This window comes from Talpa occidentalis, unplaced genomic scaffold (assembly GCF_014898055.3).
Source record: "Talpa occidentalis isolate TD23 unplaced genomic scaffold, MPIMG_talOcc4v2.1, whole genome shotgun sequence".
NCBI classification, from domain to species: Eukaryota; Metazoa; Chordata; class Mammalia; order Eulipotyphla; family Talpidae; genus Talpa; species Talpa occidentalis.
Window position 1 is genome coordinate 74170228 of NW_026555331.1, and position 18541 is coordinate 74188768.

General features: G+C 38.5%; 1 protein-coding gene across 13 annotated transcripts in view; it reads right to left on the reverse strand.

The window, feature by feature from the left end:
- HECW1 (HECT, C2 and WW domain containing E3 ubiquitin protein ligase 1) overlaps positions 1-18541 on the reverse strand; it is a 544009-nt gene that overhangs the window by 39377 nt on the left and 486091 nt on the right. For all 13 annotated transcript variants that reach the window (XM_054692293.1, XM_054692292.1, XM_054692290.1 and 10 more), the window contains 4 exons: positions 9898-10007; positions 5265-5385; positions 3792-3905; positions 2850-3002 (listed from right to left, as the gene is read on the reverse strand). In XM_054692293.1, coding sequence (XP_054548268.1) covers positions 2850-3002; positions 3792-3905; positions 5265-5385; positions 9898-10007 — 498 coding nt within the window. The remainder of the gene's footprint in view (positions 1-2849; positions 3003-3791; positions 3906-5264; positions 5386-9897; positions 10008-18541) is intronic.

An 18541-nucleotide genomic window follows, 5' to 3' on the forward strand; every position in this document is an offset into this window, starting at 1 on the left:
TGAGTTTATCTTTTATGATTGCTGAGTAGTAGTCCCTTGTGTATATGTACCACATCTTCTTGATCCAGTCATCTATTTTTGGGCATTTGGGTTGTTTCCATAGCTTAGCTATTGTAAATAGTGCTGCTATAAACATAGGAGTGCAGGTGTTCTTTGGAATGGATGTTTCTGTGTCCTTTGGGTAAATACCTAGGAGTGGAATTGCTGGATCATATGGAAGCTCTATGTGTAGTAGGTCCAGAAATCTCCACACAGCTCTCCATAGTGGTTGGACCAGTTTGCACTCCCACCAACAGTGCAGGAGAGTTCCTTTTTCTCCACATTCTCGCCAACATTTGTTGTAGCTAGTTTTTTTAATATGTGCCATTCTCCCTGGTGTACGATGATATCTCATTGTATTTGCATTTCCCTGATTACAAGTAATGTTGAACATTTTTTCATATGCCTGTTGGCTATTTGCATTTCCTCTTCAGAGAAGTTTCTTTTTAGCTCTTCTGCCTATTTTTTGACTGGATTATTTTCTCTGATTTTGTTGAGTCTCATCAGGTCTTTGTAGATTTTTGTGATCAGTCATTTATCATTAGTGTTTTGTGCAAAAATTTTCTCCCAGTCAGTGGGGTATCTCTTTGTTTTGGTTACTGTCTATTTTGCTGTACAGAAGCTCTTTAATTTGATGTAAGTCCCAGCTGTTTATCTTTGCCTTCACTATCACTGCTTTGGGTGATGTGTCTTTAAAGATGTTACTGAGGTGTATGTCACAGAGAATCCCAAAAACTCCACAGAAAATCTAATCAAACTAATCAATCAGTTTAGTAAAGTAGCAGGATAAAAAATCAACACTCAAAAATCAGTAGCCTTCCTATACACAAACAATAAATCTGAGGAAGAAGAAATCAAGAAAACCATCCCTCTTATTATTGAAACAAAAAAAAAATCAAATACTTGGGAATAAACCTAACAAAAGAGGTAAAGGACCTACACAGAGAAAACTATAAAACACCATTAAAAGAAATAGAAGAAGACACAAAGAAATGGAAAGACACCCCCTGTTCATGGATTGGAAGAATTAACATTATCCAAATGGCCACTATGAGCAATTTACAGATTCAATGCTATTCCAATAAAAATTTCAATGACATTCTTCAAGGAAATTTTCTTTTTAGTAGAGAAACCTATGTGTAAAGCAGACATGTAGTTACAAAGCATTTGTTTTTTTCGTGTGAGTTACACTCTTCCTTCATTATGTGAGTCCCCCTTCTCTCTCCTTGATGCCCAGGCCCCTATGCTATTCATTAGCTCATCAACAAAAAACAACCTGTGTCCTATTTACACTAGAATTTACACTCATGTAAATTCTGTATATATGTGTAATTAAATATTATTTTTCTCCTACTAATTTGTGTGATGATTTGTTTGTTCAATTAACCCAAGACGAACACAGAGGGGGCAAAAGGAAATTGTCCTTTCTCTCCCTTCACTTGTAAAACCATTTGCCATAAGGCAAAGGACCACTTGCAGGAAAATACCTAAGCAAATTATTACAGTGTTACCATCAGGTTGAAACATCACAGCTGCACAGGGTTTCTTGTTCATAGTTAAAAAAGAGTCTCAAGCATGCTCAGTTGGCAACCACCCAAATGAAAGTGGCCTCCTCACCCAGGACCCCGAGCGCTGACGAGAGAACAGTTGGACTCTACATGAGGTGCACCACACAGTCGGAAACAATCTGTACTGATGGCTTCTCTGCCAGCCCAGGATTCTGGGGACTGATGGTTTGAGTTGGAACTTTGGCTAGAGGGAAGGTCTCTGCCTGCCTCCCCTTCTAATGAGTAATGCTGAAAGGACACTAACTTGTACCAGCACTGGTTAGATTGCCAGTTGCTCAGAAAGCTACCTGCAAATTTATCTCTGACTATATAGTAAATATTTTCAATAAGAGTTGGAATGTCAGTGAATGAAAGTCCTCAAGGTCCTTCCCTTGGGAATGATAACAGTTAACTAGCAGCTTCAGAAGTACCCAGGGCAGGTTCTTCTGATCTTTATACATGGCCTGTGCAGAACATGCTGCTAATTCCTGTATCTCCCACTTTCTTCCTTAAAACAATAAAGTACAACTGACACATTGACACAGCCTCTTTAGCCCCTTCACCCAGAAGTGAGTAGAGGGTAATAAAGTGAGATTAAAACTGGAGGATGAGCAGCAGGTTAGGCACCTTCCCCTGTGAAAAGTGACTGAAGCTACTCTTAAGAAACAAATGAGTGCCCGCAGGTCCAGTGAGTTTTCTTTGCATTTATGATGTCACTCTCTCTCTCTATACTAGAAAACCTCTTAACTCCAAGGTTTGTTTCAGAACATTGGATACTTTCCTGGATAATGCCTCTGTTTTAGGAATATTGCATTACAACACTGTATAAGTTTCAGGTGTTCATCTTTGGAAATCAACATGCTAAGAGACCATCTTAAATTTCATGTTCACAAGCTAATAGAAAGTTAAGGGATTATATTAAGTATAATCTGTAATCATATATTCTATACCATAGGTTATATCACTCTCCACAGTTGGAATAAGCTCTACCTGAATGTGCAAAATTCGTTACTTAGTGTCTCCTCAGAAGGCAAGTATTATATCTTACATGAATTTGCACTTGACATATTATCATGCAATTTATTAGTTATTTTGTATTCTGGGTGAAGACTAACAGTCTTTCTTCTAGTGTTTTTTTTTTTATTCACTTTTATCACCCCTTATAATATCTGGCCCACTGCTCTAATTGCAGTGACTTTCAAGAAATGCCGTTGATTCTGAAACTGGAACTTCTCAAACATAAGTAAAATTTCCAGATCTTACCATTCAAGATGATTTTCCACAAATGCAGACATGGGGCTGATCTGCACTGTGTAAGTATCATTTGCAGAGTACTCAAAGAGTCCATAGTAAGGGTTGAATAGCTCCTGAGACAAAAGGAAGAAGAACTCTCGAGATGGACCGCTGTAGTCCAGGCTGCAGAGAAACAGAAACCCAGGAAGCTCATTACAGATGCAAGGAGGTGGTGGTGATCATGGTGTTGGGGTGAGAGTCTAACTTTGTCCAGGTGTTAGTGTGTTCTTTCAGAGTTATCCTGGGGAATTCAGAGAGCAGTCTAAACTTGTTAAAGTGGAACCCAATGAGTTTCAATCAATTTTCTCTAGAAAATGAAGATGTAGTAATTGGTTTGGGAATGTTCTTACTCAGTTGTGTATGAATGAACTTTTATGCCACTAGTCCTTGACTTTTTTGTTTTATAATACCTGTTAGATAAAATCTACAGCTGGTCCATTTAAAACAAGGACTCGGTTGGGGGGAGGCACAAAAGAACTTCTTATACAGCAGTGCCGGTGTGCATGCTTTTGTGCATTATGTGTGAACTTCCAAGTTTATTCTGATATGCCTTCCTGAGTGGGCTTGCTCTCCACAGTGGAGATACTTTGCTGTTGAATTTACAGGAAAATTTGGTATTTAGTTACTTAGAAGTTTCTATCACCTGACAAAGCAAAGAGCTGGTATTTTAGGACTATATATACTATAATTTTGGCTTACACTTTACTTTGATCATGTAACCACAAGTGTTTGAAGGACTTGAAATCTAAAACTTGGCAATACCTGGAGAGAAAGACATCCTGAAAGGACATGATCAGAATCATCTTGGGACTAAGAGCTACCCTGCTATTTCTTGAGAAAAATCACTCATGATATGGGGGCTCTGGTTTACCCACATTGGTGTAGTATTTGCAAAAACAGTTAGTGTCTCACCCCTCCTCTCCAACAAAGGTGATGTAGAGCTTATTTCGCTGGAGTTCTTTCCGGGAATAGGCCATCACCTGATTGAAGGTTCCCTCCAACAAGTGGTCCCGGCGGATGACAAGTCTGAGGAGAAGAAGTTGTGGGTGGTTTTGAGTGGTGGCTCTGAAGCTCCGATGTTGGAGATTGGTTTAGATGAGCTGTGAGTGCCCAAGGTTATCATCTCACTCTCTAGTCTCTCCAAAGAGAGGAAACGGCAAGGTGCAAGTTCTGTCAGTTTAGTAATGGACTCAGTCAAACACTCTTTAAAACACTGGGTCTACAAGGATAAGATGTACACTATAGGGCCTCCCCTGGTGGCGCAGTGGTTGAGCGCTGGGCTGCAAAGCTGCCCGCAGCCTCTGCAGTGCCAGTTTGATTCCTGCTGGCCGGGTGAGGGTCCCACATGATGCACAGACCTCCCCTGCCATGCCCACTGCTCCCCTCAGCAGTGTACTTCATCAGTCTGCCTGTTCTGTTCCCCGCTCTGACTCTGGTGAATCCTCTCACCTTCCCGCACTTCTGACTGTATCCAGTGCTTGTATAAATAAATAAATAAATAAATAAATAAATAAATAAATAAATAAATCTTTTTTTTTTTTTAAAGATGTACACTATAGAAGCACAATTATAAAAATTAGATTCTTTCCATCACATTGGACTAGTTTTAAGATTCTTTTTGGTTAATTCAAAAAGAATGATTTAAGTTTGATTCCTGAGTTTGGATTTGCAAGATGAAAATAATAAACTCAGAAGGGAAAAACACTTTTTACTTAGACTTCACCACAAAGTTACAGAGTACATGAATTTGATACATTAAAATTTTCCCCAAAAATCTATAGGGAAATGTATGATTTTTTATTTAGCTTGAGATTCTTTGCTTTCTGAATAGGTCTACCATTGATTTTGTTTGTGCCTCTGAAATATGCTATTTCTTGTCTCTCCTTCCTTTTTTTCTTTCCTTCTGTTTTCCTTGCAATTTCCTAACTTCATTTTTAAAAGATTTATTTTATTTACTTATGCGTACAAGAGCTGAGGTGTAGGCTAGATGTGCGGCAGGAGGTGGGGTGAGAGGGTTCACCAGAGACAGAGTGGGGAGCAGAACAGACAGATCTACTGAAATACACTGCTGAGGGGAGCAGGGGGCAAAACAGAAGTCTGCTGCACCATATGTGGGTTAGCTCCCTAGCAGGGGATGGAACTTTTGCTGCAGTGGCTGGTGATAGCTTGACAGTGCTGGGACTTTAACCCCTGCACCACCAGGGAGGTCCTTAACTTAATTTTTTGTTCTTTTCAACTTCCGAACTTTCCCCCTTCCTCCTGCTTATAAAAATAACTGTTACCACACCATAGTATTCAATCTCCAAAGATTATTACAAAGGAAAACAGAGAAGAGCATAGACAAATCTACTATTTGAATCCAGTTGCAAGCACAGGATAACTCACTTAATTTTTCCTGGACCCTGACCAAATCCCTTGGCTTCCAATTTTCGATAGAAATTGCGGAGCTTGGCCTCAAAGTCTCTTCGGTAGGGTGAAGGTGCTCTTGCACTGGCTCTCTGTAAACCTGCAAAGAGAAGCATGCAGGCTGATTGTGATCACTTTTAATCAAATAATATGTGCAGGGCAATAGTAGAGGAAAGGCCAACCAGAGAGTCATTCCTATGTCTTCATATTGTATTTCTCCAAGAAACTTCCTTTGATTTCTATCACTCTTTCAGTTACTTATATAATAAACAGAAATAACAAAGAGAAAAATGAATTCTGGTGACATTTGTGTTTTCCATCTCAGTTATTTCAGTTTGTATTTCTTTTGCACATTTTTCCTTGGCTTACTTTTATTTAAGTGATTTAAAACAATATAAATCAAATTAAATAGTTCTTGTAAGATGCTATATTATGAGAAATGCTGTAACTACAAAGAGGCAATAAGGATAATAAGATATGTGCTTGCTGTACTTCCTTATCTATATTGATGCTAATATATGCACATCTGTTCAGTAAGGCTCAGAACATTTATAAATTTATATTAGATTATCTTGTAAATAATAATAATTACAATAATAATAATATAATAGAGGAGAGTTTTTTTAAAGCATGTAGGGTGCTTTGTGAATACTTTATTATCTTTGTATATCTTTTAATGAGAAAGGAATGAAAAACATAACATTCCCCTCCAAGTTTTACAGAAGGCCAGAATCATGATCTTCCCTTTCAATAACTATATTCAAAGAATTGAATTTACAATCTAGAGAACACTGATATCAATAAACTCACAGAAATGAGAATATAATTATAAGTTGAGATGATTGTCATTCATAAGGGAAGGGATTCAGTTTTTGAAATCATAGAACACTCTGACCAAGTTCATGAAAGTTTCCTTTGGGGAATATCTGAAGAATAAAAAGGCATAAATTAGATTGAGTGAGTCAGGGAAGACTTTCATTTAACTAAGGAAGAGATAAACTAAAAAAAAAAAAAGTAATCTAAATAGAGTACAACTGTACTACAGCAGGATGTAAATAATGCCTAGAATACAGGGTGTGATTACCAGAGTGCTACAAATTAAGGTTTGAGAGGCAAGCAAGAGACAAATCAAATAGGATAAAGAACATAAGCACAATACAATGTAACTTAAGTTATGAAAACAAGGTTTTCTTAGTGCTTTTTGTTTGTTTTTCACAGAGAGAGAAAAAACTAGAGAGGATTAGAATATATTTAGAATCTAAATTGGATTAGGACATTTTCAGTGGAGATGAGGAGTGAATAGAGATGTGTTTAGGAAGCAATGATTCGGACATAGGTAGTAAGGGAGAGGTGGGTTACAGGGAGAGGTGGACTGTGGTGACATTCATTGAAATGAGCAACACGGGAACAAGAATAAATTTTGGACTGAGATCATAACCTTTGTCTTTAATGGCCATAGCTCTGAATGTTTGCAGAGATAAATAATTTGAGAGATAAGAGAAAAAACCTGGAGCTGAGTTTTAAGGATGGTAGGAAATTAAGGATGAGTTGGCAAAGGTAGCCAAAGAAATAAATGAAATGCATACTATGCTGCATTTCTGAATGCTGAAAAACCACTGGATTGGGTGTCAAGAGGTCATGGTAAATTTTGTTAGCAGCAGCACCTCTGTTGCACAGGGAGTATTAATATCTTTGTTAGGTTTATAGGATGGTAACATAATTTGAGAAAAGTCTAATGGCTTTAATTTTCTTGATGAAGGAAGAAAGGATATAATTTGCTAGGAGGAAAATACAGGAGTTAGAGGTTTGAGGAGGTGTGTAAATGTTTCAAAAAGCAGTAGAAAAGAGAGTGATTTTACCAAAGAAATGTGGTAGAATTTTCTTTGGGGTAATTAAAGATTCAAGTGAGGTGATAGGCAACTAATTTATAATAAGTAATCTGCTCTACCAGGTGAATTTGCCTGACTACACATGCAGAGAAGCAGATCTTGAGTTTTATCTAGGGGTGGATTTCTACAAAAGAAATGGAAAGGATCAGGAAAGTTTAGGGCACTGGCAAGGATATTCCTGAAATGATCAACCACGCCTCAAACTGGAATAGTGAAAGACTACCAGAAAGGAAAGGGTGCGGAGATTGGTGCATGAACTGGAGATTCTGGTGAAGGCAAAGGATAATATTAAGGGGAGTGGTAAAGTAAGAATGTTGGATGGGAAATGGATGTTTGACAATTGATTTTAGAGATGACAACAGGGCAAGAAGGTGAGTGTGAGAATAGTCATTCAGTAGAAAAGCAAGAGGTGTGAACAGGTGTCCTTGTGTATGCAGAAGTCTTCTGCAATGACAGAGAGACTTAGAAAGGAAAGGGGCACTATTAAACAGGTGTCACAGTCTTTGAGAATGATCAAGAATTTGGTGGATGATAGCAACTGGGGGGAAATACATCTGATTGTTGTAAGCAAAGGAGCTTGGAGGCCACCAGCCTTTGAGGCCACCTTTGGCACTGCAGTACTTGAAGTATTAGGGAACAAAATAGCCATCACTTGAAGTGGTTTTTGGTTTTTTTTTTTTTCAGTGAAATGCCAGGTTTCACAATACAGGTAGAACTAGTATATAAGTCTGTATTTGTACAAGTATAATTTTCAGTCCAGGAGACTGAAGTGTACTTTCATAACATGACAAATGGCCTACCACTATCCCAATAGTCATCCTATGCATTTTTCTAATAATTTCTGCTTTACAACGTACTTTGGAACCTTGATTCACTCTTCCTGTAAACTTAGGTTAATTTCATAAAGGTATAGAAAAATGGAAATTGTGAAATTTAACTTCAAAATATCTGGCTTATGTAATTTGGGACCTCATGTTCAAAGCTAGGAGAAGAAAAACTTTGAGAAAATGAATTGCTGATTGCTTGGATTCATGGCATCAGTAATACCTGTATCCTATTATAAGGACAATTGATTCCTTTTATAAAAGTTAACCAAGTAATTCTTATTTAGCAAAAACTATTTGCAACATATATCTTACACAGAATTATGTTACAATAACACTCTACTTCCAAAAGCTTTGTCCAAAAATAGAAGCACATTATTAGACTGACATAATAATCTCTGCAACAAAATGGCAATTCAGTATGCAGACTGCAGACCAACACTTCCTCTAAGTGGAAGGCTCTGTGTCCCAAAAGTAACTGGTGTGCACTGGAAACTTGATTGTCCTGAAAGAGAGAAACCTCCTGGTCCTCCTTTTCCCAGACTGTGGACTCTCAATTACATCGCATTTTAGAGGTTGCATGCGTTGGACAGTTCCTTAACAACCCCCTTGGTACACTTATTTGGAGGAAGTACCAAGGAGATACTGACTTAAAAATAGATTTCAACAAATAGTTAAATTACCTTTACGAGACAATTCTAAATAAAATGATGTAGAAGAGCCAAACTTAGAGATATTTTAGTTTTAGAGACCTATGGCAGTATTGAGCGATACTGAGAGAGACAATGCTTCTGAGGACAGAACATATTGCTAAATTGTGTTTCTTTTCTGAATTTCCCCATTGGCTTCCAAGTGGAAGTGTCATGCCCTCCCACCATTAGGATTACATACCTGAGGGTGGGCACCTGCATTTGTTACATTGTTATTAAGTTGTGTTGTTTACTTCTGTGGACCATGACTGCAGTATTGAGATATGAGAGAAAGAGAGAGAGAGAGAGCCGGGGAGAGAACAGCCAGAGAAGCCCGGCCCCTCAGCCCCCCTGCCTATCATGTACTTGCTTGCTACACTACATGTAAAAGCTCAATAAAAGCTTGAGAAAACCACCGAGGGCTCCAGGCCTCTCCTTTACCCTGCTCTGCTTGAATCATAAACAACCAGATCTAAAACAATGTGATAATACAATCCAAAAATATGGGACAACTCCCCAATATCTGGATGGATCCCATTTAGGGTGTAGATTTGACTTAAACTAATTATCTTGATGAACTTAGCAAATAGTATCTTCTTTTTGCACTGAAAAGATCATTGGGGATGGAAAATACCTACCAACCAAGTAAATTAATTCTAAAAGAAAGAAAACTTTAGGGGAACAATTTCACCATATGAGAAAACTCTTTGGCATTTTCATGGAACATATGAGGCCCCCAATAGACAGAATATAACATTGAAAAGTAACCAAAATTGGCATTTAATAACATTTTGAGTCATAAGTCTGAATATTTCAGAAAGGAAGACCCTTTATGAGGTAAGACCCTTTGGAATGCTTGGACAGTACATTTGGAAAATACTTGCAATCTCAAGAAGGAGTAGGCAGACTGAAAATATATTTGTAAAGGACCAAATAGTAAATACTTTAGGCTTTTGACCATATGGTCTCCATTGTTTCTACTCCACACTCATGTTACAGTGTGATAGTTGCCATAGAAAATATGTAAACAAATAAGTGTGGCTGTGTTCAAATAAAATTTCATTTATGGACACTTTATACAATGTGCTTTTGATAAGAAAAGTGAGAGGTGAGAAGGGAGAGAAGACAAACAACGCTCCTTGTCCACCTTCATCTGGCGTAAACACAGATGGCTACTCACAGGAGATATACTGCCAGATACTCCAGTTACCTGGGGAGCTCTGAGGTGATGAACAGGGAGAACAGCGGGGAGAGAAACTGTACCCTGGGTGGAAGGCAGCTTGCAATGGGACATAAGACATAATCTCTTCTTCAAAGAGACTGCAAAATGGGAAAAAAAAATAAAGAAGTTGGTTCTCTGTCCATGAGAGAGAATTCATGAATTCTCACAAGAAAACAGAAACACTTAGATCCAGCTGTGACACTAAAAGGATTGGCGCATCCCACCTTGCAAATATACTTGTTAATATTTTGACAGTGTAGGACTTCTCCCTTTAGGTACGGTCACTGTAGCTATCCCACCATCAAAGCAACTATAGTCCTCCACCATAGTCCATTGTGCCATTTGCCACCCACTATTTTCATCCCACCCCCTTGGGATGCCTCAGTATAGTCAGCTTTCAAGGGTTGGCTTTAATGTTTGCCTTTATCTGACTCTTTGATTTCTGTTTTCCACATGTAAGTGACAACAGTTGGTATTATCTTTCTCCTTCTGGCTTATTTCTGTTAGCATAATCCCTTCCAGCTCCATACAGGTTGCTGCAAATGGCATGAGTTTATCTTTTTTGATAACTGGGTAGTATTCTGTGTTTGGAAAACCAAATTTTCTTGTCTAAGCATCTGCTTTTGGGAATTCAGTTTGTTTCCATATTTTGGCTACTGAAAACAGTGCTGCAATAAATATAGGGATGCAGATTTCCTTTCAAATTTATGTTTTCCTTGGTATCCTTGGGTAGCTACCTAAGAATGGAAATGCTAGATCATATGACAGATCCATTTTCAATCTTTTGAGGAACTTCCCTATTACTTTCCATAGGGGCTTGACCAGTCTATGTTGTCAACAACAGTCTCCACACCCTTACCAGAACTTGTTGTTTCTGGTCTTTTTAATATGGATAATTCTCACTGGTGTGGTTTTGATTTGCATTTTGCTGATGATTTATTTATTTTTAGAGATTTATCTATGTATACAAGAACTGGGGTACAGGCCAGAGGTGTGGGGCGTGAGAGGACCCATCAGAGACAGAGTGGGAAACAGTACAGGCAGATTGACTGAAATATTTTCCTGTGCATTTTGGCATTCTGTTTGTCTTTGTGGAAGTATCTACTTAGCTTTTCTATCTGTCGTTGGGGTTTCTTGTTTCCTTTTTGTTGAATTGCATGAGTTCTTTGTATATCTTTGAACTCATTCTCTTTTCAGAGGTATGTTGGCAAATATTTTCTGCTATTTGGCAGAGTACTTCTTCATTTTGGTAATCTCTTTTGCTGTGCAGAAGCTTTTTAGTTTGATGTAGTACCAGGTGTTCATATTCTCCTTTATTTTCTTTACTGTTAGGGATGAATCCACAAAGATAACTCCAAAGCTTATGCCATGAAGTGTTTTGCCTATGTTTTCTTTTTATTTATTTATTTATACAAGCACTGGGTACAGTCATAAGTGTGGGAGGGTAAGAGAATTCACCAGAGCCAGAGCAGGGGGCAGAATAGGCAGACGGGCGAAGTACACTGCTGAGGGGAGCAGTGGGCGGCAGGAGAGGTCTGTGCGCCATGTGGAATCCTTGCCCGGTGGCCAGGGATCGAACCTGCGCTGCAGAGGCTGTGGGCAGGTTCGCAATCCAGTGCTCAACCGCTCCGCCACCGGGGAGGCCCTGCCTGTTTTCTTGTATGTATTTTATAGTTTTGGCTCTCGCATCCAAGTTCTTTATCAATTTTGAGATTTTTTTTTTTGTGTATGGTGTAAGCTAGTGATCTACTTTCATTTTTTTTGCATGTGGTAGTCCAGTTTTTCCAGCACCATTTATTGAAGAGGCATTTCTCGTTTCAATGTATATTTCTTGCTTTTTTGTCATAGATTATCTGTCCATATATGAGTGGTTTTACTTATTTATTTATTTTTAAATTTTTTTTAAATTTTTTTTTTATAGAGGCATGTTTTATTTATTTGTTTATTTATTTGTTTGTTTGTTTGTTTGTTTTGTTCATACATGCACTGGGCACAGTCAGAAGTGCGGGAGGGTGAGAGAATTCACCAGAGCCAGAGCGGAGAGCAGAGCAGGCAGAAACGAAGTACACTGCTGAGGGGAGCAGCGGGCGGCAGGAGAGGTCTGCGCGCCATGTGGGACCCTCCTCTGGTGGCCGGGGAGCAGCCTGGGATCGAACCGGCACTGCAGAGGCTGCAGGCAGCTTCGCAACCCAGCGCTCATCCGCTGCGCCACCAGGGAGGCCCTTATTTATTTATTTTTAAAGATTTATCTATGCATACAAGAACTGGGGTACAGGCCAGAGGTGTGGGGGGGGTGAGAGGACCCATCAGAGACAGAGTGGGAAACAGTACAGGCAGACTGACTGAAATACAGTGCTGAGGGGAGCAGCGCACCAGTCAGGAGAGGTCTGCTGCACCATGTGGGTAGCTCCCTGGCCAGCCAGGGATTGAACTTGTGCTGCAGTGGCTGCGGATAGCTTCACAGGTTGTGTCTTAAGCACCAGGGATGCCCTGAGTGGTTTTATTTTTGGACTCTTGGTCTGTGTGTTTTTTGTTATGCTATCTTTTTTTTTTTAAAGATTTATTTTATTTTATTTTTCATTTATACAAGAACTGGGGTACAGGCCAGATGTGCAGGAGGGTGAGAGGATTTACCAGAGACAGAGCAGGGAACAGAACAGGCAGACTGACAAAATACACAGCTGAGGGGAGCAGCAGACGAGACAGGAGAGGTCTGCTCGCCATGTGGGTTCCTCCCAGGCTGACAGGGACTGAACCAGCACTGCAAAGGCTGCGCTCAACTGCCTGCACCACCAGGGAGGCCCCAGTACTATGCTATCTTAATTATTATGGCTTTATAGTATAATAATGAAGTCTGGACATTTCCCCGTTTTTTGTCATGAGTGCTTGTAGGGTAAATGGTTTTACAGGCATTTCTGCCCTCCCACCATTAGGATTTCCCTGCCTATTGGGACACCTACAGTTGTTACTTTGTTACTTTGCTGACTTGTTTACTTCTGTGGGCCATGGGAGGAGTATTGAGATAGTCACTGAGAGAAGCAGAAACAGGAAAGAGGCAAGAGACAGAGAGGCAGGAGAGAGAAGGAGTGAAAGAAGGCCAGAGAAGCCCAGAGTGAAGGCTTGCCTGGGGCCTAGGGGCCTGCTGGCCTCCTGGCCCCCGGGAACCCCTGCGTGCCGTGTACCTGGTTGCTGCAATGCATATAAAGCTCAATAAAAGCCTGAGAAAGCCACCGAGAGCCCCAGGACTCCACCTTTACTTGCCTGTCTGCTCGGGTCCTACAAAACCTGCTCAGGGCCCATCCTGCCCCTACAGTACTTTTGCTGTTCCATATGAATTTCAGTGATTTTTGTCACATTTCTTTGAAGAATGCCATTGAAATTTTTACAGGAATTGCATTAAATCTGTAAATTGATTTGACAGTGTTAATTCTTCCATTCCGTGAGCAGGGAGTGTCTTTCCATTTCTTTGCGTATTCTGTTTCTTTTAGCAAAATGTTATAGTTTTCCTTGTATAGGTTCCTTCCTTTGTTTGGTTTATTCCTAGGTATTTATTTATTTATTTTTGTTGTAATTTTAAATTGGATGGCTTTCTTAATTTCTTTTTCTTCTAGTTCATAATTTGTATATAGGAAGGTAACTGATTTTTCTGTGTTGATTTTGCTGACTGCCACTTTGCTGAACTGTTTACCGTTTTAATTAGTCTTTCATGGAGTCTTTTGGGTTCTTATGTCTGTTGTCATATCCCTTGCAAAAAATGATAACTTTATTTCTTTCCCAATTTGGATTCATTTTTTATCTTTTTCTTGCCTAATATATGCTGAATAGTACTGGTGAGAGTGGACATTTGTCCTATTTCTGGATCCTAGTGGAAAGGCTTTCAATTTTTCACCATTGAGAATGATGCTAGCTGTGGGTTTGTCATATATGCTTTTATTATGCTAAAATAGTCTCCATTTATCCCAATATTTCAAGGGTTTTCACCATTAATGGATACTGAACCTTATAAAATGCTTTCTTGGCATCTATTTACATGATCGTAAGGGTTTTATCTTCTTTTCTTGATGTGGTGAATTACATTGGCTTATTGTCAGATGTGTGTCCCTGGTATAGATCCCACTTGATCATGATGTATAATGCATTAATGGATTTGGCCTGCTAGTATTTTATTGAGGATTTTTGCGTTTGTATTCATTAGGGATATTGGTCTAGAATTTTCTTTTGTGTGTGTTGTTTTTGGTTTTGGTATTAGTGTAAGGTTGGACTCATAAATATGTTTGGAAGAAATTCTTTCTCAATTTTCAGAAAGTCTGATCAGGTTCAGTATTAGTCTGTCTTTGAAAGTTTAGTAGACCTCTCTTGTAAAGTCATCTCCTCCTAGACTTTTATATTTTTTGAGTTTTGATTACTGTTTCAATTTCATTGTTGTGATTGGTTTGTTTGGGATTTCTATTTCTTCTATTTTCAGTCTTGGATGTTTGTACAATGCTAAGAATTTGTCCATCTCATGTAGATTGTTGAACTTGTTTGCTTATAAATATTTGTAGTAATTTTCTTATCCTTTGAATTTCTGCAGTGTCTTTGTTAACTTCTCCTTCATTTTTCTTCCTTTCTTCTTGAGAAGAGAAAAGGGCAGATTTGTTGAAAAACACTGCTAAGTGAAATCAGCAGGTAAGACAGGAGAGGTCTGCTGCACCTCCTCTTTCATTTTTGATCCTATTTATTTGAGTTTCTTTCTTTTTTTCTTATTGAGCCTAGCTAGAAGTTTGTCTATTTTGTTCATTTTTTTTTCAACGAACCAGCTTTTGATTTCATTGACCTTTCTGATTTTTTGAAACCTATTTCACTTATTTGTCACAATATTCACTACTTCCTTACTTCTACTGCCTTTTGGATTCTTTTTATTTCTTTTTAAAGATTTATTGATTGATTGATTGATTGATTGATTTATACATACATGCATATAAGCACCGGGTACAGTCAGAAGCGCGGGAGGGTGAGAGAATTCACCAGAGCCAGAGCGGGAGCAGAGCAGGCAGAAGGACAAAAGTACACTGCACTGCGGAGGGGAGCAGCAGGCGGCAGGAGAGGTCTGCGCACCATGTGGGACCCTCCTCCGGTGTCCAGGGAGCAGCCGGGGATCAAACCAGCACTGCAGAGGCTGCGGGCAGCTTCGCAACCCAGCGCTCAACCGCTGCGCCACCAGGGAGGCCGCCTTTTGGATTCTTTTGTTCTTTTTTTTTTCTATTTTCTTGAGATTAGAAACAAGGTTATTTATCTGGCTTCTTCCTAAGTTTCTTAATGTGGGAATGTATTGCTATATACTTCCCTCTTAGTAGTGCTTTTGCTGTGTCTTATACATTCTGAAATGTTATGTCCTCATAATCATTTGTCTCAAGATATTTTTTAAATTTCTTCTTTGATTTACTCATTAACCCAGTGATTGTTCAGTAGTATTTTTCAGTCTGCATGTATTAGTGCATTTCTTTCTTTTCTTTTTGTAGTTGATTTGTAATTCAGTAACTTTATGGCCAAGAAGATATAAGGTATAATTTCAACTTCATGAATTTGTTGATATTTCTCTTGTGGCCTGATATAGGGTCTGTCCTGGATAGTGACACATATGAGCTTGATAATAAGTATGTTTTGTTTTTTTGTGGGTGCAAATGTCCTAGAGATATCCTTTAGGTACATAAGTTCTAATTCTTTGTTTAAAGCTATTATGTCTCTATTTTCTTTTTATTTATTCATTTGTCCATTGGTGAAAGTGGGGTGTTGATATCTCCTACCAAAAATGTGTTTTTTCCGATGTTGGTTTTCTGAGTTGATAGTAGATACCTAATAGATTTTGGGACTCCATCACTTGGTAAGTATATGTTGATGAATGTAATGTCCTCCTGATGTATTTTTCCCTTAGCCAATATCTTTCACCCTATGTTGTTACCATTTTTAACTGAAAATCTATTTTGTCTGATATAAATATGGCTGTCCCTGTTTTCCTTTGGGTTTCATTAATTTCTCATATTGTTTTTCAACTCTTTACCTTGAGTTTATTTTTGTATTTGGAGCTCAATTTTGTCTACTGGAAACAGCAGAAGCTTGTATTCTGTTTGCTAATCCAACCAGATATTTTATTTCTAATTGGTGAATGTGTCTGTGGATATTTGGAGAGATTATTATTATATGACATTCTGTTGCTGCCATATTATCTTTAGTTTTGTGGTTATATCTCTTTCTTTTTTAGTCCTTTTCGTGTTTTTCTATCTTGCTTAGATACCAGAGTTCCTTTCAATATTTCCTGGAGGGGTGGATCTAATTTTTGAAAACTCCTTTATTATTTCTTTGTCTGAGTAGGCCTTTATATATCCCTCATATTTAAAGTAGAGCCTTGCAACATAAGGCATTCTTAGTTAGCAATTTTTAGCTCTAAGTTTTCTCCAGTAGAATATTTTCTATTCTCTCCTTGCCCACAATGTTTTTTTTTCTGAGAAGTCCAATGTTAACCTGATCTGGGTTCCCTTATAGGTTATTTGTTTTTTTCAATATGCCCACTGTGATAGACTTTCTTCGAGTTGAACTCTTGAAGTTGCACCACTATATGTCTTGGTGTTGGTCTCATTTTGTTTAGGTTCCTTGGTTTTGTTTTAGCTTTCTTGATTTGTGTATTTATTTACTTTTGCAAGTTTGGGGCTTTTCCCCCAATAATTTCTTTAAATATGCTCCCTATTTCTTTTGTTCTCTCTTCCCCTACTGGGATGCCCATTATTCTTATATTATCTTTCCTCATGGTGTCAGATAGTTCATGAAGTGTTTCTTCCTCTCTTTATTATTTCTTTTGAACCCTATGATTTTTTATTAATTTTAAAATTTTTTTAAATCCTTGTTCATTTTTAAACAATATTTGTTTTCCCCAACACCCCACAGGTGTAGTCCCCATAGTTTCCTTTACCAATGCACCTGTGCACCATCACTTCAGTTCCCTATTCTCCTCCCTCCCTCCCTCTAATTCCTCTCCTTCCTCCTCCCCTGCAGTATGTCTCTGATTTATAATTGTCTGTTTATGCTGTTGTGTTTTGTACTGTTATTATTTTTTTATACTGATGTCTTATTGGGTTCCCCTATATTCCTGCTATAAGTGAAACCATCCAATATTTTTCTTTTTCTTTCTGGCTTATTTCACTGAGCGTAACACCTTCTAACTCCATCCACATTGCTGTGAATGGCATGCTTTATCTTTCATAATTGCTGAGTAATATTCCATTGTGTTTATATACCACATCTTGATCCAGTGATCTATTTTTGGGCATTTGGGTTGTTTCCAGGTCTTACCTATTGTAAATAATGCTGCAATAAATATAGGGGTACAGGCAGTTTTTTGAATCAATGTTTTTGTGTCCTTTGGGTAGTTCCCTAGGAGTGGAATCGCTGGGTCATATGGTAGCTCCATTTTTAGTAGACGGAGGAACCTCCAGACAGCTTTCCATAGTGGTTGGAGCAGTTTGCACTCCCACCAGCAAAGTAGGAGTGTTCCTTTTTCACTACATCCTCACCAACATTTGTTGTTGCTTGTTTTTTTGATATTTGCCATTCTTACTGTTGTAACGTGGTATCTCAATGTGGTTTTGGTTTCAATTTCCGTGTTTGTAAGGGATGTTGACATTTATTCATATGCCTGTTGGTCATTTGCATTTCATCTTTGGAGAAATGTCTTTTAGGATCTACTCATTTCTTGGCTAGATTGTTTATTTTGTTTTGTTCAGTCATGTGAGTTCTAAGTATATCTTTGTGATCAGTCCCTTATCAGTTGAATGGAGTGCAAAGATTTTTTCCCAATCAGTGGGCTATCTCTCTGTTTTGGTTACTGTCTCCTTTGCTGTACAGAAGCTTTTCAGTTTGATGTAATCCCATGTGTTTATCTTTTTTTAAAATTTTTTATAATAAATTTTATTTTTAAATTCCCCATACAATTGCAAGCACATTATTTTGACCCTAATCCCTCCCCACCATGCCCCCCACCCCCCGTAGAGTGTCTCTGGTTCATAGTTGTTTGTTGATATTGATTTTTACTTTCTCATAGTTATTCATTTTCCTGGTCCCTTATTTAAGTTTTCTAGATTCCTGCTATGAGTGAGACCATCCGGTATTTTTCTTTTTCTTCCTGGCCTATTTCGCTGAGCATGATCCCTTCCAGCGCCATCCATGCTTCTGCAAATTGCATGTGTTTATCTTTTTTGAATGCTGAGTAATATTCCATGGTGTATATGTACCACATCTTCTTGATCCAGTCATCTACTTTTGGGCATTTGGGTTGTTTCCAAAGCTTAGCTATTGTAAACAGTGCTGCTATAAACATAGGGGTGCAGGTGCTCTTTGGAATGGATGTTTCTGTATCCTTTGGGTAAATACCTAGGAGTAGAATTGCTGGATCATATGGAAGCTCTATGTTTAGTAGGTCCAGAAATCTCCACACAGCTCTCCATAGTGGTTGGACAAGTTTGCACTCCCACCAACAGTGGAGGAGAGTTCCTTTTTCTCCACAACCTAGCCAACATTTGTTGTTGCTAGTATTTTTAATATGTGCCATTCTCACTGGTGTAAGATGGTATCTCATGGTAGTTTTGATTTGCATTTCTCT